Source organism: Ammospiza caudacuta, chromosome 2 (genome assembly GCF_027887145.1).
Source record: "Ammospiza caudacuta isolate bAmmCau1 chromosome 2, bAmmCau1.pri, whole genome shotgun sequence".
In the NCBI taxonomy this organism is placed as follows: Eukaryota; Metazoa; Chordata; class Aves; order Passeriformes; family Passerellidae; genus Ammospiza; species Ammospiza caudacuta.
The window spans coordinates 112,758,280-112,784,277 of record NC_080594.1 but is presented as its reverse complement, the minus strand read 5'-3'; the positions used below and the strand labels follow the sequence as shown (position 1 = coordinate 112,784,277).

At 40.2% G+C, this 25,998-nt stretch overlaps 2 protein-coding genes across 2 annotated transcripts in view; one reads left to right on the top strand and one right to left on the bottom strand.

The window, feature by feature from the left end:
- The window catches only part of OTC (ornithine transcarbamylase), a 31,294-nt gene extending 23,554 nt beyond the window's left edge, over positions 1 to 7,740 (bottom strand). Inside the window, exons 1-3 of the mRNA XM_058800340.1 lie at positions 7,618 to 7,740; positions 3,643 to 3,781; positions 2,983 to 3,064 (exon numbers count right to left, since the gene is read on the bottom strand). Of these exons, the coding sequence (XP_058656323.1) occupies positions 2,983 to 3,064; positions 3,643 to 3,781; positions 7,618 to 7,694 (298 nt within the window). The 5' untranslated portion in view covers positions 7,695 to 7,740. The remainder of the gene's footprint in view (positions 1 to 2,982; positions 3,065 to 3,642; positions 3,782 to 7,617) is intronic.
- A 2,828-nt stretch (positions 7,741 to 10,568) lies between these two features.
- Positions 10,569 to 25,998, top strand: part of RPGR (retinitis pigmentosa GTPase regulator) — a 38,109-nt gene continuing 22,679 nt past the window's right edge. The window contains exons 1-6 of the mRNA XM_058824690.1: positions 10,569 to 10,611; positions 12,888 to 13,013; positions 19,542 to 19,634; positions 22,190 to 22,252; positions 23,797 to 23,955; positions 25,434 to 25,583. Of these exons, the coding sequence (XP_058680673.1) occupies positions 10,572 to 10,611; positions 12,888 to 13,013; positions 19,542 to 19,634; positions 22,190 to 22,252; positions 23,797 to 23,955; positions 25,434 to 25,583 (631 nt within the window). The 5' untranslated portion in view covers positions 10,569 to 10,571. The remainder of the gene's footprint in view (positions 10,612 to 12,887; positions 13,014 to 19,541; positions 19,635 to 22,189; positions 22,253 to 23,796; positions 23,956 to 25,433; positions 25,584 to 25,998) is intronic.

Genomic DNA, 25,998 nt, shown 5'->3' with positions numbered 1-25,998 from the left:
TCCTCAGTATGAGAAATGTTGTTATATGGGATACAGTTGGGATGTCCATGCTAACAAAGGCCAACAGAGATGGCTGAGGGACTGAAGCATATTTCATATGAGAAGTGTTCCAGATGGCAATGCAAGATGTTTTCTATTACCATCTATATGGCAGTTGTCTTTTGTCAAGTAGGCAGTTTGCCTTATCTCTCTCTGAGTGATCACAATCACTCCTCTCTTGGGAGGGGACATCTGCTGATAACAGACTATTGAATGTCACTGCATGACTGATAAGAACTACAGCATCCCATTGTGAAATGCTCTGCCCAGAGGGAGGAGCCAAGCATTCCTACCCAGATATAATCCAGAGGTTCTGGAATAACTGCATGGCTTCTCCACTGGATATCCCAGAGGAACAGCAGCTGCCTCTACTTCCACTGGATCTTTGGAGGAGGACTACACCCTTTTCTACAGGATTCCTGCTCCAGCAGAACCATCCCTGACACTCCAGGAGGGCTGCAGCCACAATTCCAATGGGACTGCCACCAACACCCTGACCCACAGGCTATCAGGTTGGGTTCTGCCTTTGCCAGTATTGTTCTAGTGTACTGCATTGGTTATTTTATCCTTTTATTTTCTTCCCTATTAAAGAACTGTTATTTCCTGCTCCCATATTTTTTGCCTGAGAGCCCCTTAATTTAAAATTTATAGCAATTCTCAGGGGTGGGGAGGGTTTACATTCTCCATTTCAGGGGAGGCTCCTGCCTTCCTTAACAGAGTGCTGTCTTTCCAAACTGAGACAAGAAGAAAACTGAGAGAGCTGGGACAGCACAGCCCAGAGAACAGAAGGTTCAGAGGGAATATTGCTCATGTACAGAAACACCTGAAGGAGGAGGCAAAGAAGACAGAGCCAGGTGTTTTTCAATAGTGCAATGGGCACAAACTGGGAAGATCCTTCTGAATAAAAAAAATTATTTACTGAAAAGCTGATTGGGCAATGGCATAGGTTGCCACAGAAGATTGTGGAATCTTCATCCTTGGAGATATTCAAAAGGCTTCTGGACATGGTCCTGGAAAACTGGCTCTATAAGACCCTCCTTGAGCAGGGGATTGGACCAGACGACCTTCAGAGATTACTTCCAACTTCAACCATTCTGTTTATTTCTTTTTCAATAATGTCATTCTTTATAGGCATAGGGACAGCAGGAATTCTGAAAACTCTTCCATGATGTTAGCATGTCCCAACAAACTCCTAGACACTGTACAAGGAAGATTTTGTAATCAGTGCTTTCCAAGTCTCTGCTCTGTAATGAAATGCACTGATTTAGCAGTTCCTGAGAGTTGCAAGGTTTGTTTAGATTAATCTCCTCATCAGGACCTTGCCCTACAAGTGACCTCTCTCAAGCTATTGAAGGGGCAACTCTTGGGAAGAGCTATTTGAGATGACTCAGGAACTTTATAAATAAACACTTCAATCCACTGCAATTGTCCACTTTCACTAGACATTAGAAAATTGGTATTAAATTATCTTGTTTAGCTAAAAGGAACACATGTGGCTCCACATTTATTTTGAGTTAGAAATTCAAAGGAGGGAATCATTTATGTTAAAAAAGCAGCTGAAATGTATAGAGTTTTCGTGGACAGAAAATACTTGAGTCTGCCTTTGAAGCAAAGTCTTAGGCTTAACAGACTTAAGACCAATTAACTGAAGGTGTGAAGTTAATGCACAGAGGCTAAACTGCATTAAACTCTCTTGTGGAAGCTCTCACTCAGAAATAAATTTCACTGGAGTTTAATTCTCCCTTGGATGAATTTATGTGCATTAACTCCCATCCTTAAGTTAATTCATTCAAACTTTCCTGAGCTTCCCCCTTCCATAAGCCTTCAAAAGCCAAGGACTAAGCAGTGTTTCCCTCAGAATACAGAAGAATGAAGGATAAACAGATCCAGAGAATTCATTACCTGGCCATACACCAGGATGGCAGGAAACAAGAAACTGGACTAAAAACTCAGGAATTAAAAAGTGGGTGGTCTTCACAGAGAGGGAATGCGCATTAGTAAGTCCTCATTATCAGGAGAAAACAGAAAGCAACAACATGGCTGCTTAAAGAGCAGGATCAGCAGGCAAATGGCTGTGCCAGACAATACAAAGGCAAATTCAGAAATGCTTGGAATTAATGTATCTGCTTTTTCCTTCCATTATTTTTACCTTCTCTTTACAATTTGTAAAGAAATGGGAATACTCAACAGGTTTCCTGTTCCTTCACTAGGGAGAAGTGAGGGATACTGGGTCAGCTTAAAAGAGAGAAGAGCAAGTTCTTCTTGATGTATCACCAGATCAGAGTTATTTCTTGCTATGAATGATTGATTGATGAGTGATTAATTTCAGCAGTGTCATTGAATTCAGAACAACTACTGTGTAAATAAAGATACCGTAGGTACATGTTTCAATGTTTCAGGACTGTAACCCAAAAGAAAAATGTTCCAGTGCCTGATATGATTAGGCTAATATCCTTGAGTCTCCATCAAGTTATCTTCTCCTGTAGGTAATCATGTTAATTTTTCCCCTGAATTTATATCAAGGCATTACTGTATTCCCAGCCTAAGCACAGATTTTGAAATGCAACAATGGTAATGCATATTACATTAGAAAAATATTTATTAGAGCTTGCAAAAAATTAAATTTGTCATGCTTACTGAAGTAGATGTTAGGAAATGTACATCTTGCCAATACAGCTGGGAGCTTACACCAGAAATACCTATTTCTGCCTATTACATTATTTCTGATTTTGACAAAATTTCAGCAACCAGAGCCATGTGCTTGTGAAATTATTATGCAAGGTGAAACACAAACAGCCTCCATTCTTTTCTTATTTTTCCTTTCAAAGCTTAGGTTTCTCCTGAGTAGAAATTGCTAAATGCAAAATTATGCAGTGTTTTTCAGTACATACTCAATGTATATAGTTTGATATAAAGTCTCATTGTGCCATTGCTCAGACCTACCTGTTTCTGCAGATAATCTTGTTCTTGTGCTTCTCTTCTCAAAAATCATGGCCAAAGATTTGCCTTGCATCAAAGGCAAATACTGAAACATGAAAAATGAACTTATTTCAATTTTATAATTGTTATAGTCTTTAAAGTATGAAATACTTCTTGCAAAATTTAATTCAACATTAGAAAAGTTCCAAAAGTGGGGCTTCTTACCTGTAGTTTTGTTCTCCTGCCCTTCAATAAATTTACTAGCAGTGGAAAGGTTAAAGGCAAAGAAGTAATTCTAGGCACAAAAGCAACTGCATTTTGGCACTCAGTTTGAGCCAGCATTAAGGAGAACTCAGATACTAATTTAATCCCATGCAGGGTAGTGTCTTATATTTTCTACATTTAGTGCTGCATGTGTGGATGGATGGGGTTATCTGACAACAGGGAACTTGCTGCACAAACCTGTTTAACCTTTCCACTCACAAAGTCCTCTAAAGTGTTTAAAGAATATCTCTGGACACTTTGCAGGAAGGTTCTTTGATTTGCAGCACATGATTTACAGTATTTAAGACCTCAGGAGATTTTGATTAGGACATGACAGCTGAAAAGCTTTTTCACAGTACCCTTCAGAACAGTATTTATTTCAACATCTGAGGGACCTAAATGACAGTTAAATCATTTTACCTCTCCTTTGTGCTTTATCCTTTGTTTCAAATCTGATGCCATCCACAGCAAATACTTCAGTTCATCATCTGTGTAGTTCTGTAGAGTAAGGAGGTCCCGACCTTTCAGATCAACATTCATTTGAGCTGGTATCCCATACCTGTGTCAAAAGAGCAGAAAATGTGTAATTTTTTGCCATTCAATGCTAAATTATACATGTGCTAAAGCCAGTGACCAAGCACCTGAAATCTCTCCCACTCCCTCACATGACCCAGCTGGATCATCCTGATAGACTTTGTTAATTAGTTTAAATAATTAACAGATGTGGTCAGACAGGCACCACATGCCACTATGCACTGCATCTATGGCCACTGTAACAATGTTTTAAACTGTGTTACAAAATGTACCTCAGATGTGATTTCTTCTGTCTTCTGAGATGCATATGGCAACTGCATGCTGCCTATCAAATAAAGTCAGAACCTGGAAAAATGACTTATGTGTAGGCCCCAAAGCTGGGAACAGAACAACAGAAATGGATCTTGGTGCTGTTTCTCCCCCTTTTTGCTGTGTGCATGAGTAGATACTTGCCACATTCCAATCCCACTCTCACAAAAGGTGGCATTTCTATAAGTGTGTATGAAATCTCTTCATTACATTGGAGAAAAGGGTAAAAAAGCCCAACAAAACAGCCTTGCTGTACCACACGAGACATTCTGGACATGTGGTGCTTGTTCAGCGTATTCTGGCCTCCATCCAGATTTAGGACTTCAGAATCACATGAAATTGGATGTTGATAATCACCCACAGAAGTTACATGATCAAATTTCCTCTGGATTAAATGAGGCATCTTAATGAAAGTCTTGTCCAAGCCCCTGTTTCACAGGCTAAAGGTTAACAGGGAGGTGTGGCAGTTCAGCCCTTTTTGGCCCTGTATTTACAGCTCCCCTTAGCACTACACAGCCCACACTCTGCTCTTGCTAAGGTTTTGAAGGGTATGAGCTAAACATGTATTTTATTTAGACTGAACAAATGAAATGGAGACCAAAGCAGTGCAAAAAAGTGGACTGAGTGCAGTTAATACTTTTCTATTTCCAGTTGTGTTTGTGGTTTATATTTCCCTTTAGCTCAGCATTGAGACTAGGCTCAGATGGAGCACCTGCTAATTGCCAAGCCCTGAAGTCCGCAGCTAGGAAAATATGCCCAGATATACCCCCATGAGGCTTTGGACACAATCCCGCACAACAGCCTGAGCCCCACAGTGCAGAGCCCTGGCTTTGGAGGGTGGGCTAAGCAGGGCACAAAGCATTGGCCAGATGGACACAGCCTGGGACTTGTGGGCAGGGGCTCCATGTGCACTGCAGGCCAGGGATGAGGGCTGTCCCTCAGGGCTCTTGTTCCTGCAGGTTTAAGCCATTTCAGAGCTTTCCAAATTCTTTATTTCTGTCCCATTCCTTTTCAGTAGGTTCTGATTTGGTTTTCAGAGTGGCACCTTCTGAGCTTAGTGCTCTTTGTGTCCTCCTTTCTCTTCTGCCTTCTTTGCCTGCTCTGTTTCTTTCACATTATCTGTCTTTTCCCAATGCAGCTCCAGCCAAAAACTCTCCCCTGATTTTTTTCCCCAGTCCATGTGCTGAAACAGCCCTGGGTTAAGTCATGAAGGCTGGCAGTGAAATGTCATTGTAAAATCTTGCTCCACTTGGGCTTCAGCCCTTGAGAGCTTTGCCTTAGAGGGCAGGAACATCTTTTCCTTGCTGGAAACTGGAATTCCAGACCATTGCAGGGTGTGCTATGGATCACAGAGGGGAATTACTGGGGCTCCTGGGGTGCTGTTTCTGCTCTGCCTCCCAAGGGTGCAGGTGACAAGGTGTCAAGGTCCCAAAGCCATGTGGGCTCTCAGAGCAGATGGGAAATGTTTGTCTGCTAGACATTTTCAATCACACTCACAGCTCAAAACAGAGGAAGGAAGAAAATGGGAGCAAGTGTAGGGTCTTTCATGGATCAGGTAGTTTCTACCACACCATGAAAAACAGCCCACCAAGATAAGCTACTGAAATCCACTCTTATATATCAAGAGTTTTAATACCAGCAGTTTATAATAATGAGATTTGCTTTAATTTTCATTGTGCATATTCTAAAGGAAAATAGTTTTATAACTGGGACTTCTTTAATTACTTTAAATTTTCAGAACAGGGATTTGCTTTTTTAACTTGTTTGTGGGGAAAAAAACAAACTTGTTCTGCATTAAAATCTATGCAATTTCTTGCTGCTTCCTACTCTCCTTATTTCAAGAACAGCTTTGGGGCTGCTCCTTGTTTTTCTCATTTCAGCCTGCAATTCCTTCCAGGGACTTAGAGATTATCTAATCTCAACTTGCCAAACAACAACTTCTGTTCATTGCTCTTGTTTCACCATCTGGCATGATTGAGAAGTGGACTGAGAAATATTCATCACTATTTTCTCCACTGGCAGATAGTGAAGCACTTAAATTTGTTGCTGGAGAGGATTTGGACTTACCATCCTTAAGTATTTTCAAGAGGTGCCTAAGCAAAGGCATAGCTGTTCCCATATGGTGTTTGACAGGCTGCAAGCAGAAAGCTGGACTACAGATCTGCTCCTGACCTCTTGAAGATTCTGTTTTATTGCTATGACCTCCAAGAAATTTACTCCCTTCCCTGTTATCCATATGTGAAAGAGTGGCAGAAGTGGAAAAAATTAATTCCAGAGAAGGAGCATGAGACAACATACCAAAGTTAAAATGTAACGGGCAGAATTGCAAGGTCAAGCAGTTTTGGCTTCTTCCTTTCTGAGCAAGACACATAACTTTGGACTCAGCACAGACTGACATACATTAGGTTATTTTGCAATATTAAACACTGTGCTATTAGCTGGGAATACCCACAGACAGTGGTGATAGTTTATGCCAATATTATGCTATAATGTTAAAAAACCCAATAAAAATAACAATGCTGTGTGTGGAACTTAACAAATCGGATTTCATCCTTGGAAAACCAGCTTTACTACACTTGTTTTCCAAAATTGCTTTTCCATCACCTCTGTGAGCTGCAGAAATTTCCCAACTGGCTTCAGTAAAAACCCAAAATTCATAAGAAAATTAACATCCAGCCTTTAGGACTGCTCTAAATCTGTAGCAAATAAATTATAGAATTTGGAAAACATTTGGTTTTCATATGATGTAATGTAGAAATTATAAACAAAAATTACTGCATATTAGGATTGCTGTGAATGTGAAATTTATGCATATTGTTTTCTAGAACTAATGACTTGTTATGTAACAAGTGTTAATTCTGTTCTTATTGAAGCTGACCTAAAACCATGAGAAAACATGGAATTGACTTTCAGCTCTAAAATTTTAACCTGATTTTGGAGATGTGACAAACCTGAGAAGCAGCTTAGTGAAATGCTGTCATACAGGAACTTTCCTGAAACTGGGGGAGCAGGCACAGCTATGTGGGTGCAGAAAGAACCCAAAGCCAGGTCACAGAGGCAGATCTGCCTGCTTGACTTTGAATCTCCCCTCACATCATGCTTTTGCTGCATGCCTCCAGGGTATATATACACTCAAAATAATGAGACACAGATTCACCTTGCAGCTTCAAGGAGAGAATTCCCCACCTGAACTGGCTACAATATATGTCTAAATGCAGATAGATCACCTTTATTCAGATTATTCACTAGTTATATACTGGTTACAGTAGCTGCAGCACACACTGACCTCAAGAATAAACATTCCTTCCTGACTTGGCAGCTAAATCCCACAGAACAAATTAATGGTACTTCACAAACACTAAAAACAGATGATACTCCAATCTCCTGAAGTCACAGAGCTTGCTGGCTGGTGAGGTAAAAGGACACTAAAATTGCAGGGAAAAGCCCCCCAGAGCCTTTCTCCAAAATACTCCTTCACAGCATTCTGCTGCTTTTGGCTCCAGGTTTCTGACGAAACACCACACACCAGATAAAATTAAAGGATAAGCTCACCAAAACTGTCGCAGCAGCTTCTTGCTGGTCCCTGCTAGTTTTGCAATACTGATGAAATTCCTCCTGTTAAACAGCATCTTCTGTCTGCATCAAGGCTTCTCTTAAGCCACAAATAAAGTTATGAGAAAGGAAGGTGTAGGAAGCAGAGAGTGAGCGGTGCTGCTGTGCAAATGAGGGAAAACCAAGAACCAAGGTCCTTGTTTTGGCTGTCTCAGCCAGCACTGGGCCAGGCTGGGCTGACCCTGAACCTTTTCTTTGGTCAAACCCTGCAGATACAGAGATTTCTCCCAGGGCCCATTGCACCACTTGCAGTTTGTGCTCCTCTGTGTGGGCTCATCATGTCATATCACTAGTGTCAATACTATTTCATAGCTATTTGGGGTTAAATATTTGTACAGGAGCATGTGCTGATGGAAAAACGCAAAAGAAGACTTGCAGGATCAGCATGAGCAGGGGATGGGGCTGTGGCCATGGGGGCTTTAGCACAGCCCAGGCAGGGACTGCTGGCCCTGATCTGAGCCTAAATGAGGGTTCTGGGTCCTTGGCTGAGGAACCGGGCAGGACATAAAGATTTATTCATGCTTTTGGGGCCCTGACAAGAATGAAGTAGTCTGCATTAAAGAAATCTACATTTTCCTGGCAGTTTTTGTTGGGTGGGGGGTTTTTTTTGCTTTTTTTTTTTTTTTCTTTTTCTTTTTTTCTTTTCTTTTTTCCTTTGGGGTTTTCTTTTTGCTTGTTTGTTTGTTTGTTTGTTTTCTGTTGTTGTTTCTTTTTGTAAATTATTTTTGGACCAAGTTTTCAATTATGCTGTGGTAGTGTTCAACAGTGTGGGCCCAGAAAGTGTAATACTGCAGCCTGCCTACCTCCTAAGGCTAAACTGCTTGCTGTATAATCTGAAGTAGGTCAGTTGCTAAATACTAAAGTGATTTAATTTAAGTTTCTACCTTCAAATATAATTGTCAGATAAGATTTTATGTCACCTGCACTCTAGGTGGTTTTGAAATATGACCATTACTTTCTCATTTCTTCCTCCCTGTAAAGAGAGACTCACTAGGGTAAATCAAGGTGATGGCATATCTGTCAGAGAGGGTGATACCTTGAAATTACAATTCAAGGAACTTATAATTAAAACATACAAGAGAGAAGTTTGACTTCTGGGAAAGACAGACAGCTGTGAAAACATCATGCAGGGTGATAGCTCCTGGTGGGATTTGCTCATGCTGAACCAACCCTGAGATACTTGGGAAATGCAGCAGTTGCCAGGGGAAATGTCAAACAGAAGTAAAATCCTAGAGAAATGAGCAGTGGGGGGAAAAGGGAAGAAAGAGAAGAAAGGGAAGAAAGGGAAGAAAGGGTAGAAAGAGAAAAATGTCAGGCCATGTTTTCCCTCTTGGTTGTCCTCTGGCAAATGACTCCCATGACTTTCAAGCCCAGCCCCTGGGACTGAGCTTGTGCCATTGGTGATGCTCCGGAGAAAAGACAGCAGACAAAGCAAATGTGACCAAGGTGCCCAGGGCTCCAGTGCAGGGACACTGTCCAGGGAGGGGACACTGCTGATGCCTCTTGGACTGGGTCTGGCTGAGCTGGGCTCATTTTCCCACAGCAGCCCTGCCATTGCTGGGCTCTGCACTGGCAGCTGGAAAGGTGCTGATGCCACCCCAAGAGTTTAGGGGACTGCTGAGCAGTGCTGGCACAGCACCAACACTGTCCCTCCAAATTCTCATCCATCTGTAGGTTGGGGGTGGACAAGGTCTTGGGAGGGAACACAGTTAGGACAGCTGACCCAAATTAACCAAAGGGATATTTTATATAATGTAATGCCAGCTCAGATGGAAAAGCTAAGGAAGGGAGGCAGAAGGGGTAACATTCATTATTTTACAATATGTGTCTTCTGGAGCAAAGGTGAGATGCTTAACTCCTGCTTCCTGGTAATTGGCTGGACATCACTTGCTGATGGGAAGAAGGGAAAAAATTCTTTGTTTTTTTAATTTGCTTTTGTGCATGCAACATTTCATTTTTGCTTTAGGAAACTGCCTTCTCTCAACCTATGCTTCCTGTCTTCTCTCCTCTGTCCAGCTGAGAAGGGGTATAGATGAAGTGTCTTGGTGGGCACCTGGTGTCCAGCGATGGCCAATCTACCACACCCCTGTACAGAGGCTGCCTGACCCCAATTCCCACATGGACCAATAAGAGGAAGGGGACAGCATCCTGTGACGATGCTGTGCCCACGGCTCTATTCAAAGCCTTTCCCCCTGCCTACCACGGCCCATCCTGTGATGCCGTGCTCACAGCCCTCTACCAGACCTTTCCCCCTGCCCAGCACAGCGCTTCTGCAATGCTGTGCCCACAGCCCTGTGCCAGGCCCAGCACAGCCCATCCTGCAGCACCGTGCCCACAGCCTCGTGCCCGGCCTTTCCCTATGCCCAGCACAGCCCATACTGCAATGCCGTGCCCACAGCCCTGTACCAATCCCAGCACAGCCCATCCTGCGGCGATGCCATACCCACAGCCCGGTGCCAGGCCTTTCCCCGCGCCCAGCACAGCCCATCCTGTGGCGATGCCATACCCACAGCCCGGTGCCAGGCCTTTCCCCGCGCCCAGCACAGCCCATCCTGTGGCGATGCCATACCCACAGCCCAGTGCCAGGCCTTTCCCCGCGCCCAGCGCAGCCGATCCTTTGGTGATGCCGTACCCAGAGCCTTGTGCCGGGCCTTTCCCCGCGCCCAGCACAGCCCATCCTGTGGCGATGCCCTACCCACAGCCCGGTGCCAGGCCTTTCCCCGCGCCCAGCACAGCCGATCCTTTGGTGATGCCGTACCCAGAGCCTTGTGCCGGGCCTTTCCCCGCGCCCGCCCTCAGGGCCCGGCCGCGCCCGGTGCCGCCCCCGCCGGCCGCCAGGCGGCGCTGCCCGCGCCCCGGCGCCCCCGGCCCGGCGGGGCTTCCTCCCGGCCGCCATGGCCGCGCCCGCCGCGGGGACAGAGCTGCCCGTGCCCGGTGAGTGCGGCCGCTCCTGGAGGCACCGGGGGGACGGTGCGTCTGCCTGTGCCCGCCCTGCCCGTCTCTTCCCTGCAGGGCTCCCCCGGCTCCGGGCCCCGCGCCGGGCTGGTGCCTCACGGTGTCCGGGGAGAAACGCGTCCGCTGCCGGCAGAGCTCGGACGGGGCAGCCCCGCCAGCGGCGGGGCCGGGGGGCAGCGCCGGCGCTCGGGGGACGCGGTTAATTCGGAGCATTAATGGTTGGTTTGTGTCGCGGTTTGGCCCAGGGTAATGTTTAAACGTCGCCTCGTTGCTGGGATAACAAACGCCTCGTGTATATCCTGTGTGATTTAATTTACCGAGTTGGTGGGGTTCAGTTTCCAAAGTTACCGAATCAATGGGGTTCAGTGGCAGCGCTGAAGCGCAGAATGGGCCAGGCTGGAAGGGACCGCCGCGGGTTGTCTGGTCCCTTCCAGAGCCATCCCACAGCTCATGGCACAGGATTGTGTCCAGATGGTTCTGGGGTATGTCCGGTGAGGGATACTCCTCACCATGCACGGTCACTGCCCAGGAAAGAATTTCTCCCTCTTGTTCAGGTGGAACTTGCCGAGCGTCAGTTTCTGCCCATTGCCTCTTGCCCTATTGCTCAGCACCACCGAACAGAGCCTGGCTGCATCTTCTTGGCACCCCCTGGGCTCAGATAATTATACACATTAGGTGTATATAAATACACATTAAGGTTCCCTGTAAGCCATCTCTTCTCGAGGCTGGACAGGCCCAAATCCCTCAGCCTTTCCTCATAAGAGAGGTGCTCCAGTCCCGCAAACGTCTTTATTGCCTCTCCCCATACCCACTTTGTGAGCTCCACGTCTCACTTGTACTGATGAGCCCAGAACAGGGAACAGCAGTTGTGTCCAGATGTGATATGTTGTGGCTTAGTCAAATGAACGAGATACAAAAGGCATTGGAAAATGTATCAGCTTTTTGTATGCATTGAATAAAGAATATAAAATGTTTTCATGTTAACCCTTCTGAAGGGAAAAGAACCAGAGAGCTCTCTACCTGCTGGAGAGATTGCTAAGAAAGTTCAGAAGTGCATGGCTGTCCGGCTAGACATGAAGACTTCAAACAGAGTTTTCAGATGCTGTTTAGCTTGTCTGTAGTTGTAGGTGTGTCTAGGTAAAATAAGGAAAAAGCTCAACTTCTTCTTTAAAAAGGCTTGAGTTTGTCTGCACAAAGCTTTTTGAGCAAGTGAAAATGAAAACCACATCTAGTGAGGTAATAAGTGCAATTTATACATGTTTGCCCCATCTGATACATAAAATAACATCTTTGGAAGTAGGGGAAGCTTTTGCAATAAATAATTATTTTAAATGCAAATCAAATATACAGTTTAAGAAAGAACTTTTAGGTTTTGGAGCTGGGGTGCATATTGTTGATGAGATTGTTTTCTTTGAAAGTTAAAGCACTAAGTTGTCTCAATGTCATTTTCAGAAACAGTCTACTGTTATTGTGTGTATTTCCTAATGTGTTACGTGCTAACAAAATTTACAAGGAAAAGGTTTGGTTTATTATTGGTTTTGTTTTTAAAAACATCTCTATTTTATAGCACAGGCTTTGACATTTTAAAATAGGAAGTCTAATTGAGATTTTATATCTGAGCTGACATTGTCTGCAAGGATTTTGACAAATTATTTAACTTGTAAGTTCATGTATTTTTCTGTAGAATTGGCATTTTCTGTCAAACCACATGCCTAACCAAAAGCTGAACAAATAGTTAACATTCTGTGTTTTAGCAACTATGTTGCTAACATATTTGAGAGGGGGAAGAATTGAGAAGCCGGGCAAACTACAAAGCCTGAAGAGCTGCTTGGACTTTATTTTGGGGTGGTTTTGTTTGGATTTTTTAGTTCATGGTCCTACCACTGAATCACAGAATGGCTGGGCTTGGAAGAAATCTCTGGAGACCATTTGGTCCAACCCCCTTGCTAAGGCAGGGTCAGGCAGAGGAGGTTGCACAGGATCACCTCCAGACAGGTTTTGAGTATCTCCAGAGCTGGAGACTCCACAGCTTCTCTGGGCAGCCTGCTCCAGTGCTCTGCCACTCACACAGGAAAGTTCCTCCTCCTGTTTGGGTGAAATTAGAGTTTTTCCAACCCATGTTTTGAAGGCTGAGAGAAGGAAGAAGAGAAAGATAAGAAAATAAAATGTGCCACTGAACTGATACAGCATATCTACTTCAAAATATGTGAAGTAAAATTTGCTTTCACTAAAACTGACATCTTTTTCTGTTTCAGAGTCAGGTGCTGTTTTCACATTTGGGAAAAGCAAATTTGCAGAAGATATTCCTAGCAAGTTCTGGTTCAAAAATGACAAGCCTGTGCTCATATCCTGTGGAGATGAACATACAGCTATTATTACAGGTCAGTATTGGAAATGGAGGATATAGAATCAGAATTGTTAAGGTTGGAAGAGACCTTTAAGATTACCAAGTCCAACTATTAATCCAGCACTGCCAAGTTCACCACCAAACCAAGTCCCCAAGTGGCACATCTATACATCTATAGATAAACACATCTATACATCTATAAACACCTCCAGGGATGGGGACTCAGCCACTTCCCTGGGCATCCTGTTCCATGGAGAAATTTTTCCCAATCTTTGGTCTAAACCTTAGTGAAAACCAAGGTTTTTACAGGACTTGCCCAAGAGCTGCCTGGAGGAAGTTTGTAACAACTGAGTGTATGACAGGATTTAAACTAAGTGTAACTTAGTTCAGGCTGAATGTTTCTCATGAATCTGACAATGTTTAGTATGTTACATGTATTGTATCATGGAAGTAACAGTAACTGCTGAACACCACAAGTTCACTAGAAATCTCCTTGAAACAATAATTGTATCTCTCAAATTAAGCTTGGAATTACTGTTGCCTGTCAGATGAAAATAGCCCTTGAAAGAGCAAGTCAATAAAGGATTTCAGAAAATCCTACAAAAATCAGAAATAAATGGAAAAAGCGTTCAAAGAAACTCTGGTGTAATAGAGGGAGCATCATTAATGGTTTTTTCTTTTCTTTGAAATGATGGAAAAAATACTCATTAAAGAATTTGTTCATTTTATTTTACATGGAAGGAACTACTCTTCTGTGGATGAGCATGTGTGATGGTTGTATTGACGATCAACTGCTGACAGATAATAAGACTTTGTTGTTGAAAAAAAAATATGTGTCTTTTCAGGACTTTTAAAATTGGAATGTAGTTATTGCTCATCAATTTACAATTGGTTGTTGTGTATTAAATAATTTCCTGAGGCTTTCTTGCAATGTTCACAAGCAACATTGAAGATGCTGAATTTTTAGAAAGAACTATTCCAGGCAAGATAAAAAAGACTGTAGATTTCATGGGCTGCAGAACACCCTGAGGTGAAATTACGTGATGAATTTTTCAAGCCTAACTTCACGGCAGATGAATTATACATTAATAGTTTATTTTGAACAAAGCTTGGCACTTCTTCTTGGATTGAACCAATAATATTAAATTACCTGTTGCATTGAACTAATCTGGATGTTACCTGGGGCACTGTGGCATTTTCCTTTTGCATTTCCTTTTAACATATACTTTTATATGCTCACACCCAGTTTGAAATAACACAGGTATAGTTCTGTGTTTAAACCAGTAAATTTAAATTTAAACCAGTAAATTTAAATGCCTGGGCCAGCACTGTTAACCCCAGTCAGCAACAATCCCCTAATTCCCACATCACTGTAATAGTTACCACTTAGATAAAGCTTTTGAAGAGGTCATCTTGCAGAGATTTTCATGCAGCACCATTTCTGTATAATTTCTCCTTCTCTCCATTACTTTAGTATATGCAGCTTTTTTCAAAAGTGTCTCTGTAGCTTGTCCTAGCTGTTGTAGTGGGCAGGTACATCACCAGGGAGGCTTCTAGATGATCAGATCTTTATTTCCTCAAAGATTTTGCCCTCAAGGAACTGTAGAAGCATGAGAAAAAGACATTTTTGGTAGCAAAAGGTTTTCTGGGTCATTGTAAAGTAAAGGCAAAAGTGAAAGTAAAGTGTGGATCAACAACAAGCAAAGGTAGAGAAACTGCAAGAGTCATACACAAAAAGTGAAGAAGGAAGGAAAAAGCTCTTCTCCCTCATTTGTTCTTCACACCAGTGCATGCCCATGTGCACCTCACATTTCTGCAGTTAGATGGAATTGGATAATACAGTCCTTGGGAATGACCCTGAGCTGCAGTAACAGCTGGAATAAATGGTCCAGAAGCTCATGCTGATAATGAGTTTACTGAGAAGGGTGCAGACCCTGTGGGAGACCAGGATCTTCTTCAGCTGAACCTGACCTGGAAGAGATAAAATGCAAACATCACCAAGGAAGGAAAGTATCTCAAGCAGGTGTGTGTTAATGCATGCTTCATTTTACCTTCAGTCTTTAGTTGCAGGTCACAAAATTTCCCCCCTCCTTTTTTTCCCACACCTTGAAAGAGGGAGTGAGAGGTAAATTTTTAGGGGACAGTAGGAATATGAGGTAGGTTAAAATTGAGAAATACACCAAATTTACAGTTAACATGGCTCAACAATCCTAAATAAAACAATCATCCCCAAACTGATACAAATCATTCCTTAATGCTGGACTTGGGCAGGAGAGATGGCTACAGCTAGCATCAAATCTTGACTGAATACTAATGAAGAAAATGTATAAGAACTGATATTTAGCATTCAAACAAAATATTCAGAACCTTTCAAATACTTCTTTTATCTAATCCAGCATCAATATTCCCATATGACTTTTATAAAGACAAGTGTAAAATAAATACAAAACACTCCATCCTTTGCATTTCTAGGTCAGGAGTTAAGAGTCCAAAATTTTATTTACCTGCTGTAGCTGCATGTTGGAATTGAAGGCACCAGTGATAGTTACTTGCAGACTTTGAGTTGGCTTGCTGAGCTAGTTGAAATGTTTTCTTCTTCAGGAAGGAAGTTTAGGATTGAAATTTGTGTTTCTTTATTCTTTTGCATATCATTGGCATAAGCTTGATTAAAATGTCCAAGCAGGAATTTTTTTAAGCAGTGGTCTTCCTTAGGTCTTTAATGCAGTGATGAGCAATATATATTCCACCATCACTTGTAACATGTTTCATAATGGTTCTTGCCTCATTTCTGTATTTTTTGGCCCAAGAATACTGATACTGCATCTTCTATAACTGCAGGCTTTGGAAAGCAATTAATTCATCCTCATGAGGCTGGTGTGAAGAAGTATGAATATGCGTACTTTTAAGACCTCATTCCAATGCCTGTGTATTAAATTTTATTTCCTACAAAACCCTCAAACTTAACAGCTATCTTATTGTTTATTTGCCTTGATTAGAGTATCCTAGGCAGCTTAACCACATTTGATCAGAGACTGATCCTGTTCTCAAGGGGGAAAGTGCTGATGAATGAAGACACCTTTTCTGAACTGAGTGCCCTGGAGAGAATTGAAGCCCCCAACACAAGAAAGCAGAAGGAAAGAAAGAAGTATCAGTTGCAAAAGTGGGAGTGAAAGGTGCATATGGAACCACAAGATAGTATACTCATAATTTCAGGTTTTGTAAGGCATTAAGCATTCATCAGAGATCTTGGAAACCCTCCAGGTGTTTTGTCACCAGTTTTTCTCTATTCTTTCTGCTTACCAGTAGGTCATCAGAACATGGCACAATACCTTTTGCATCAGCTGCAAGGGGAGGATGAGAAAGATTAGTACACATTTGTGTTGATGTATGTGAGCAAGCAATGTTCTGTGCTGGTTTTGCTTGTGTGATGCCAAATGTCCTAAGCATGACTGTGCTTGTTGCTCAATAAAGTTTCTGAAAATATTATGACTTGTCTAAAGAAACTGATGCCACTCTTATTTTCCTGGGATTTATTTGACTTCTATATGAGTTTTAAATCAACTGTTAACATAATTTATTCACTAAATAGCTCAAATAAAAATAATTTTTAAAATAATCGTGGTTCCTTGGCATTTGCTACTCTGTACAAAATACTACCTTTTATGTTTTATTCAGATACAGTTTCTCAGAAGGATCTTATAGTAAATATTCAAGGCCTGTACATTGCCTCCCCATCTTATTTCTCTCCCACACTCATATAATTTAAAAAGAAAAAGGGGCAATATGTAAAACATACCTTTCAACATAGGTGATTAGAGTACTTGGCTGCCTGCTATGACAAAGCACTTGGGATTCCAGCTGATATTTCCCAGCTGCCCAATGATTGCCTTTAAAAGCACTCCATGAACCAAGTGCACATGACTGATGGGGTTGCCAGGAATCACAGTTGTGATAGCAACTGTTCATGAGAAATGAGGGGGGAGACAATCTCTTACTGAAGTGTCCCACAAAACCTCTGTTGCTACACATGGAAGTGTCTTGTGGCTTCCCTGGTAGCCCTGAATTGCTGCTGGTGAAACATCTGCTGCTGTACCTGCCAGGGAACACATGCTTGGGAGAAATACTTCAGTATTGCATCAGGATAAAGGTGGTGGAAGTGTGTTTTCATCACCAAAACAGTCTGAGTAGGCCTTTTCATTGTATCCTATTGTTTCCCTCCTGCCTAGTGTCACAGTCTTACTCTCTCTTGTGCCAGCCATTCCACCTGGCAGGTGGCCACAGTCTGGATGGTGGCACCAAAGTAGAAGCAAAGAAACCAAGAGCAATCTGAGTTTACAAAATTTTGAAATTTGATTGTTGCCTATTTGTCTGCTGTTGGATTCAGTGTGTCTGTGTGATGGCTGGGATATCTCAGTATGCAGTTATGAAAATTGTGCCTTTTGCATGCAAAATTATGTTGGATTTCTCGGACAGCTTAGACTGAATCATGTCTGTTCTGAAACTTGATTTGTTGTACAGACTGGAAAACATTGCTTCATTACAAGCATTTGTTTAGGTTCCTCTGTAGTGCCTATTAATTCTCATTCTCTTTCTAAATTAACTGCTTCCCAGATTTGTTATTTTCTGTTATACTCCTAGGAAACCTGAAATTACAAAAGGCTGTCAGTCAGTTGTAAAAGAATGTGGAAAAATTCCTCTCATCCATTAAGCTCCTTGACTTACAAAGCAATGCCTGAGAATTTAAAGACTGATATAAAACCCAGCAGATTATAGGATGAAAAGCATGACCTTGTTTGAATTTTGCATGGATAAAAGAGAATGTGCTTAAATTGAATTAGGGCAGCTTGGCATCATACTCCCACAAAAGTACTGTTGTCTTAGGAAAGCAGTTGGAAAGTGTAAAGCAAGGATACAAGGAAGCCATACCAATATAGGATAGATGTCATTTGCTGATAAAAATCCTTTCTGTTTAAGGTGTGTTTGCTGTCAGGGACAGCTCTGCATGTGTTTGACATGATTGCATTATCAAAATTAGGATGGAGATATAAATCCTGTTAAGTAGAACACTGTGAGCATGAATTTGACCTCTGTCTTTCCTCCCTTCCAGCTTTCTTGGAAAGACATAATATTGACACATAGTCCCACGTGCCAAGAATTGTAAAATCTAACAATCAGGATTTTAGATACTAGTTACCGATAAGCACTGGTGTGGTTTTTTTCTTTTTAACTATGTGGTTATATTTAAGAAAATGAATGGATATTTTTATTAGAATAGGATTTTTGGTAATGTTTAAAACATTGCAATATCATGTTTCAAAGTTTCTGTAAATCACAATCAGAACCTTCACTGGGAACAGCCATATTATTTTGTCATTATTATATGGAATTGCAGTTGTGGATTGTGGTTGTGGTAATTGTAGATTATGAGGGTGACGAGCTCTATGACCAAATTTCTGTCTAGGATAACAACATTATGATGGAGTCTAAAGCACAAAGCTCTGCACACCTTCAGAAGTAAAAAACTCCTTTTATTTGTTGTGAAAGGGTGGGAGTTTGGGGAGAGGATGTTGTTTTGTTGTGAGTTTTTTTGATAAATCAGTTTCTGTTGTTTTGCAAAGAATTCTGTTGGAACAAGGGTTTTATTTCCGGTTCCAGGGAACTTTACAGTTTTACAAGGTGTGATAATTTAAAAAAATGAAATTAATTGAGTTCATTTTAAGGTATTGTCAGTAGTCAGTTTTGGCTAATTTTCATCCCAGATGACAAAATTCTCATCTGTTCATATACCATCCTCAGAAAAAAACACTGATTGTTCAGAATTGTAACAGTTTGTTTGCAATGGTCAAACATGCAAGTCCAATGACACATCATAGGAACTTCTGAAAGGTGATTCTAGCATTGTCCCTGTTGAACATTTGTAACCTAATATCTGCATTTAGGTTTACAAAACTCTCTGTGCGGTGGCTTTATAGATTCTGTCTTTACATGCAAAATAACAAATTAATAGAGTTTGTGAAAATTTATCAGAAACTACATTTGATAGAAATGCATATTTGTAAATAATTTTAAGACATTTAGCAGTAAAATAAATATCCCACCCTAAACAATCAAAGAAGTCAAATGTTACAAATCTGTACTTGTATTTATCAAATAGCTGCATTATTCATTCATGTCTTTGGAGTAAAAGATGAGAGTGCTCAGTTAGATGTGTTGTTATTTTATAAGGTATTATATATTATTTTATAGATACTGGGGTTTCTGGACTGCAGGGTCTGCCCAAAAGTACATCTTGTTTTCTGAAGAGCACTTCATCTGTGCTGTAACTAAAGATGAGGATGTTTCTTCTTCTGGCTGGGGATTTTTTACTTAAACAATGCAATTACTATTTTTGAACTGTAAAATCACAAAGATATTAATTATTGTTTACACTTATGTACTGAATTGCCTAAACTTAAACCTTACATTAGAAAGGAAGTAATAAGTTCATTGTGAGTGAATGACCATTTTGGCTGGAATGAGGTGTTCAAACCCCTGTATGGATTTTGTCTGTGATTTTTTTCAGGGAAAGGCAAACTCTACATGTTCGGCAGTAACGACTGGGGCCAGCTAGGACTGGGATCAAAAAGCACTGTCAGCAAACCAACCTGTGTTAAAGGTTTGTGGGCTTTTTCTTTTTTCTTTTTTTTTGTCTTTAAAAAAAAAAAAAAAACCCTTGTGAAAAGGTACTTCATAGGATGCAATTCCAAAATAACTGATTCTTATTTTTCATCACATGTGCACATTAGTGCACAAGATCAGAAATGTAGCTCTAAAGGATCCCTTATTGATTTTCCATTACTTCAGATTCTGAGTCCTTTTGCATCTGAGGATTACTTCAGATACATAGAATCCTGTAATTTTTGAGGGCTCTGACTTTATGTAGTACTTGCCTATTCTCTCAAACCACATCTTCATTTTTTACTGCAGACCATAATCAGATGCTTGGTCTCTGCATGGTCGATGTGTTTGAAGGCATAGTTCCAGCAGCATTGTGTAACCTCTGTGTCACTATTTTCTTAGCAACTTTGTAAATTAAAAAAATCTATCAGAAACTTTTCACAAGTACTGTTACATTTTTAACAAGTATGAGAAATGCCCCAGGGGACATAAATGTTAATACATTTTTATGAGGCAGTAAAATAAATTCTTGTATTCTTTCACGTGTTGGAAAATATGTTTTCATTGCACTGTGATCTTTTTGATCTTTCCTAGCTGTTTTTATCTTGTCAAACAAAGCTGAGTCAATACTTTTCCTTATCCTTTTACTTATGTCAAGTCAGATCTATCCCATTAGCACATTTCTTTTCACTATTAAATGTTTATCTTCACTCTTTCTGCCAGCGGATCGATCTGTTAGCTTATTGTTAAAAACAAATTATCCTGCTTGTTCAAACTCTGTTCTTCCTGATTTAGTTTATTCTACTGTCCTTTATTTGCTCCTGCCTCCATCTCTCTTCAGATTGAGAATGCAGCTACTATCAGGTACACATCTTCTGTCAGCCATGTGAGAGATTGATTCCTACCTTGGCTTAAATAGATTTGGTTTCAAGTTTTGGGTTTGCTGTTGAATTGCAATGGAGAATAAAAGATGAAGAGAAGATGACAGCAATTCAAACCAGACCTGGCATCCATTGAAAAAAGTCACAAGAGGGGTGTCTTTTTTCTCTTGGCAGTAGACAGCAGGAGGAAGTCCTGGAGCTTTTCACACTAGCCTTTGGTCATCACTTGGCTTTGGGAATGGGATTGCAAAGATACTTTTAATTTTCTGCTTGGAGCCAAATGTTTATGTCTGCATGTTTCTGAAAAAAAAGTATTTCTGGGACTTGGTTAGAGATTAATGACATTGGTTATGAAAAATCACCAGCAACACTGTAAATATAACATGTTTCATAATATACAATTGGTTAGCTTAAGTAGGAGGAACTTTAGGGATCACAGGCTTCTGAAGAGCTGATTAAGACCATCTCTGAAGCCGAAGAGTGTTGGGTCATAAAGATTGTAGGAAGAAACCACCATTGGAAATGTTATGGTTCCACCCTGATGGTAGTGGTAGGTGTTGGATAGAAGCAGGAACCTGAATTTGGACAAATTAAGTTTCTGTCTGTGTGACAGAGCAGGGGCAGTTCATGCTTAAGTTGATAGATTTGTTTGGTGACTTGGTAGAAGGCACCTTAATCTGGATGTTAAAGAGCTGATGAAAGCTGATCTGAAAGGGCTGAAAAAGGGTTTGTGAAAGGGATGATTGTTGTTAACTTTGTTATGGACTAGTGCAATGGAAAAGCAATTAAATATTTATTATGTAAAAATAATCCTGGTTTAGAGCATTGTATAGGGGACATGGACATGACTGAGAAAAGATAATTTGTTGACAATAAACAGTAACTGGAGCAAGGATGGAAAATTCAGAGAGACATTTTTCCTCTCTATTTCTGAAATGGAAGACACTTTTCATAGGAGAAGAGGAGCCCCTGTATTTTTCTCTCTTTCCCACCAAAATAACTCCTGACTCCCCTCACATCCATTCCCAGTCTTTCAAAGTGACCAGACTGCAGAGTAGTACATGCTATGGGAGTCTCATCGGTGCTAACTCAGCTGAAATGGAGACAGGGTGACACAGGCAAAAAATGCAGGCACTGGTCAGGTAGGGCTGCCCTTGGCAGTTGAGATCGGGGACCAGGAAGTGATCAGAGCACAGCAGAAAAGGGATGGGAGCACAACAAAGGGAGGTAGGAATGGTGAGGCAAAGGAACAGGATGGTTTCAAAGATTTACAATACTGGGAAAAGTCTAAGGGGGTCGTAACAATAACACTGTTAATGAAAACTGAAGACAGCTTAAATCATTAATTTCATCCTGCAACTTAATATTTTCTTTGAGGCATATCCCATGAATGGCAAATTCCAGGGACTGTGGCACTGGGGTGAAGTAACCATCATCAAGTTAACTTGAGTGTTTTAAGTTTTAAGGTTTGACCTATTTTCTTATCTCGGGGGAATACTGATTTGATAAGTCATGTGCTAGATTCAAATGTGCAATGAATTTTGTAATAATTCTGTTTGTAAAAATGTGAAAAGAAGAAATCAGAGCTCCCTCTAGAGCATAGAACATGTTGTTGTTGAACCAGCTATCAGTTTGTTCATAACATCCCCTCCTCTTTGGTTTTAATTCTTAGCTTTAAAACCAGAAAAACCAAAACTTGCTGTTTGTGGAAGAAACCACACCTTAGTTTACACAGGTATGTAACCTCTATTTCGTACATATTCAAGATGCATTTCTTCCTTTGCTTTCGTGCAAAATTAATTAGGAACCTCAGAAGTGTTGAAGAAGGGGAAAAAACGGTCTTCTAAAACTCAGGGGTTTGACATCCAGTTCTTAGAATTCCGAATTTTTTAGAATTTTTAAATTTATTCTGAGCAAATGCATTTATAAACTAATGTTAGATAGTAATTTCCTACCAAAAGACATATGGAAAAATTTCTTGCTGGCATTTTAGGTGTGGTTAACAATTATTAATATGTCCTTTAAGCCCTGTAAAGATATATTGTTAATTTTATATACATCTGTACTCAAATTTACTTTTGATAAATAATCTTTATTAGTGTGAAATATATATTTGAATAAATATAGTAGAACTGAGTGTTTTCAAGTCTTCAAATTTTCCTGCATTTTTGGTTACACAACATAGTCTGCTATTTCAGTGACAAGTTGCTTTATTAAGCTATAAATAAATAAACTGTAAATATGAACTTAAAAAAAAATGTGTAGAGACACAGTATACAGAGAATTTATGAAGGTTCTTGTCATGCTTCTATAATTTATGTAATGGAATAGCCATCTCTGTGGTTGCAATTCTTTAGCTTTCAGTAATGTTGTAAAGAGGATTGTTTGATTATTAGGAGGTTTATATACATGGAGACCCTGAACAATGTAAGTAAGATTGTTTGAATAAAATAGATCATATTAATAACAATTGAGAATGCAAGTCTGCACAAGGTAAATATTAAGTCACCTTTGGTGTACACCCTGGCTAGGTAATTTGTGGCCATTATATGTCAGTTTATTTATCACATTTCTGTCTGGGTTTCTGTCAATAATAGGATGTATCTGTTTCTTCATAGATGAGCACTTTAGATGTGAAACATACTAAAATTAAAAGTATAAATCTCAAAGTTCTCTAAAGAGAAGTTTAAAATTGAAGATTTTTTGTTGAAGATATCTGTCATCAGTGTTAAATTCAAGATTCTAGAAAAACCACCTGGTTAATTTAATTGGAAGTTATTTAAATATTAAAATAAGTAAAATGTTTCTAATAAAAAAACTGAGTAGAAATATATTTCATTCACAATACTCAAAATTATCAAGTTATTAATTTGTTTAATTTACGTACTAATACAGCTTCAGTTTTTCTTGTATGTAACATCCTGCACCCTTTTCCTCCCGCTTCATCTCAAAATATACATTGTTTGTGGAAGGAGCTGCTTCTGGTTGCCAGGGCTACTGGTAGTTCATTTTCTCAGAGCTCTTGCAGAACCTCCAATCACATTTATTTTTACATCAGTCTCCAGAACAGTGGGAAATGCAGCAAGGTCTTTAGGAAGTTCTGCTCCAAGTGTGTGCAGGAAAACCTTGCTAGCTGCAACAGAAACTGCTAATTTCAGCTAGAGGGTGTTTCTGGGCAATAGACCCTAATGTTTTTGTGATGTTTTTTCCATTGAAAATTAAATCACTTGTTCTGCTTTCTTCTTTCTCTCTGTATTACCTGTGCTTTTCTGTATGCAGAAAAAGGAAATGTCTATGCTGCTGGAGGTAACAGTGAAGGCCAGTTGGGATTAGGTGACACAGAGGAAAGGACCACATTCCATTTAATTAGATTTTTCACCAACCAGCACAAGATCAAGCAACTATCAGCTGGGTCGTACACCTCAGCAGCAGTAACTGGTGAGAACAAATGCTAATAAAATCTATTTATGTGTGTCCAACCTGGTTCCAGGAAGACATTTTGTCCAGTATTCTGTCTGTATATGTGGGTGCATTTTCTGTCCTCACTGTCTTCTTTCCTTGGTAGCCACAACCATTTTTTGTCAGTCAATTTCCTATTTCAACAGTCTGGTAAGGGGTGTATGTCTCAAAAACTTCTTAGAGTTTTTGTGAAAGTTTAGGAGAAATACTTACAGAGGAGGAGTGGTATGAATACCCTCAAAATGGAAAAAAAAAATCTTCAGTTTATTTCCAGGGAAAGCAGCTGCAAAACATGAATCCTATGAAGACTAAGTATCTTTAATTCCATCTGTTACTGCAGCTATTGCAGTCCATTGCTTCAGGCTGCACTGCTGTGTCATTCCTTACTAATTCTGGGAGAGGCTGAGCCTCTCACCTGTTTCTCAGGTGGCAGAATTGTACCAATTTTACATCACAACATGCTGAAATCCGCACAGTTACAATACTTCCAGTCACTGGATGGGTGGTCCTTTATTACCCTATAATGCAATTTTTCATGTCTTGCTGTAAAGCAGTTTTTTCTGTACCTGTTCAGGGTAAGTTATTGAGGCTGTAATTTCAGAACTTGAGAGAGATGCTAGCCTGCTTGTTTGGTTTTTGGGTTTTTTTATGCCAATTGCTGATATTCTCCTGAGTTTTTTTGATTTTTGGGACAATTTTGAATTATTTTAACTCCTAACACTACCTCAGTAGTACTGTAGGTGGTACTTTTTATTCACAACTTATTTACCACCAATAAGAAATACACATACATACACAGAGAAGAGTTTATAAGATTTTATATCTTCTAGAAGAATCTACAGACTTTTCATGTTGTTCACCGCCTTTTTTTTAGTTCTTTTTTTCTTTTACTATTGCCATTGGTCTTTGTTTCAATAGAAGCTGGTCTTAATAAACCTGGAACATCTACTGTTGTAGTTTAAGGAGAGGAGAATGAAGCTGGTCAATATAACTACCTGTGAGGAGAACTGAAAGATAAAGCATGAATAATTGGGATGCCTACCAAAGTCAGAACAGAAAATAAGTTTGGAAGACTGAGAAAGGGGTGACTTACACCTAGGAATGAGATGATACCTTAAATTCACTGTAATATTTACATACTGACCTCTGGCAACTGAATTGTCTCACTCAGTGTTCCTCTATCTGAAGGAATGTTTTTTTACACAGTATTTTTTCTGTTGGTCTTTATGGCCTAATGTTGGTTATGTGTAAGTGTTCTGGGTCACTTTTGAAAAGCTTAGGAAAAACCCTCTTATTTCCAATTCCTTTTTGCATTGAGCCAAATTATCATTTATATCCTTGAGATCATGACATTCACTAGTATCATATAGAGAGTTTCTGAAGTACTTTTCAATAAATAGATTAACTTTTATTAGTTTTTGTTTTAAATCTATTAACTATCTGTGTCTTCATTGTAGAGGATGGGCAGCTCTTTGTGTGGGGTGATAATTCAGAGGGGCAGATTGGCCTGGCCAGTGAAGCCTCTGTCAGTGTCCCCTGCAAAGTGGATATTGGAAAACCTGTTTCCTTTGTATCCTGTGGATATTATCATTCTGCCTTGATTTCAGGTGAGAGAATGGGAATAGAGGTTAGTGGAGACAAGGCAATAGCTTTCAAATATTGTTTGAAACTTGATATAGTTGTTAAAACTCTATAGTTGTTAAAAACTGCCACGTGACAGAAAGCCTCCTATGTAGAGAAAAAACTTGCAGTTCATTTTCTGCATTTGCACATTGTTGTGTGAAAGAATATTAGAAATAATGAAGTATCTTATTACAGTTTGTTTTTATAAAGGTTATTGCATATATTGTGGATTAAAACCATGGTTTCAAAAATCCAACTTTTTTGAGTTTTTTCTTGTTTTGGTGCTCAAACAATAAACTTTATCTTCTCTAGAAATACCAATATTGAACTGAGATGCTATTTTATGAGGAAAAATTAATCTTGTTAGAAGTAAAAGATTGTTGTCCAAGTTTGTTTATT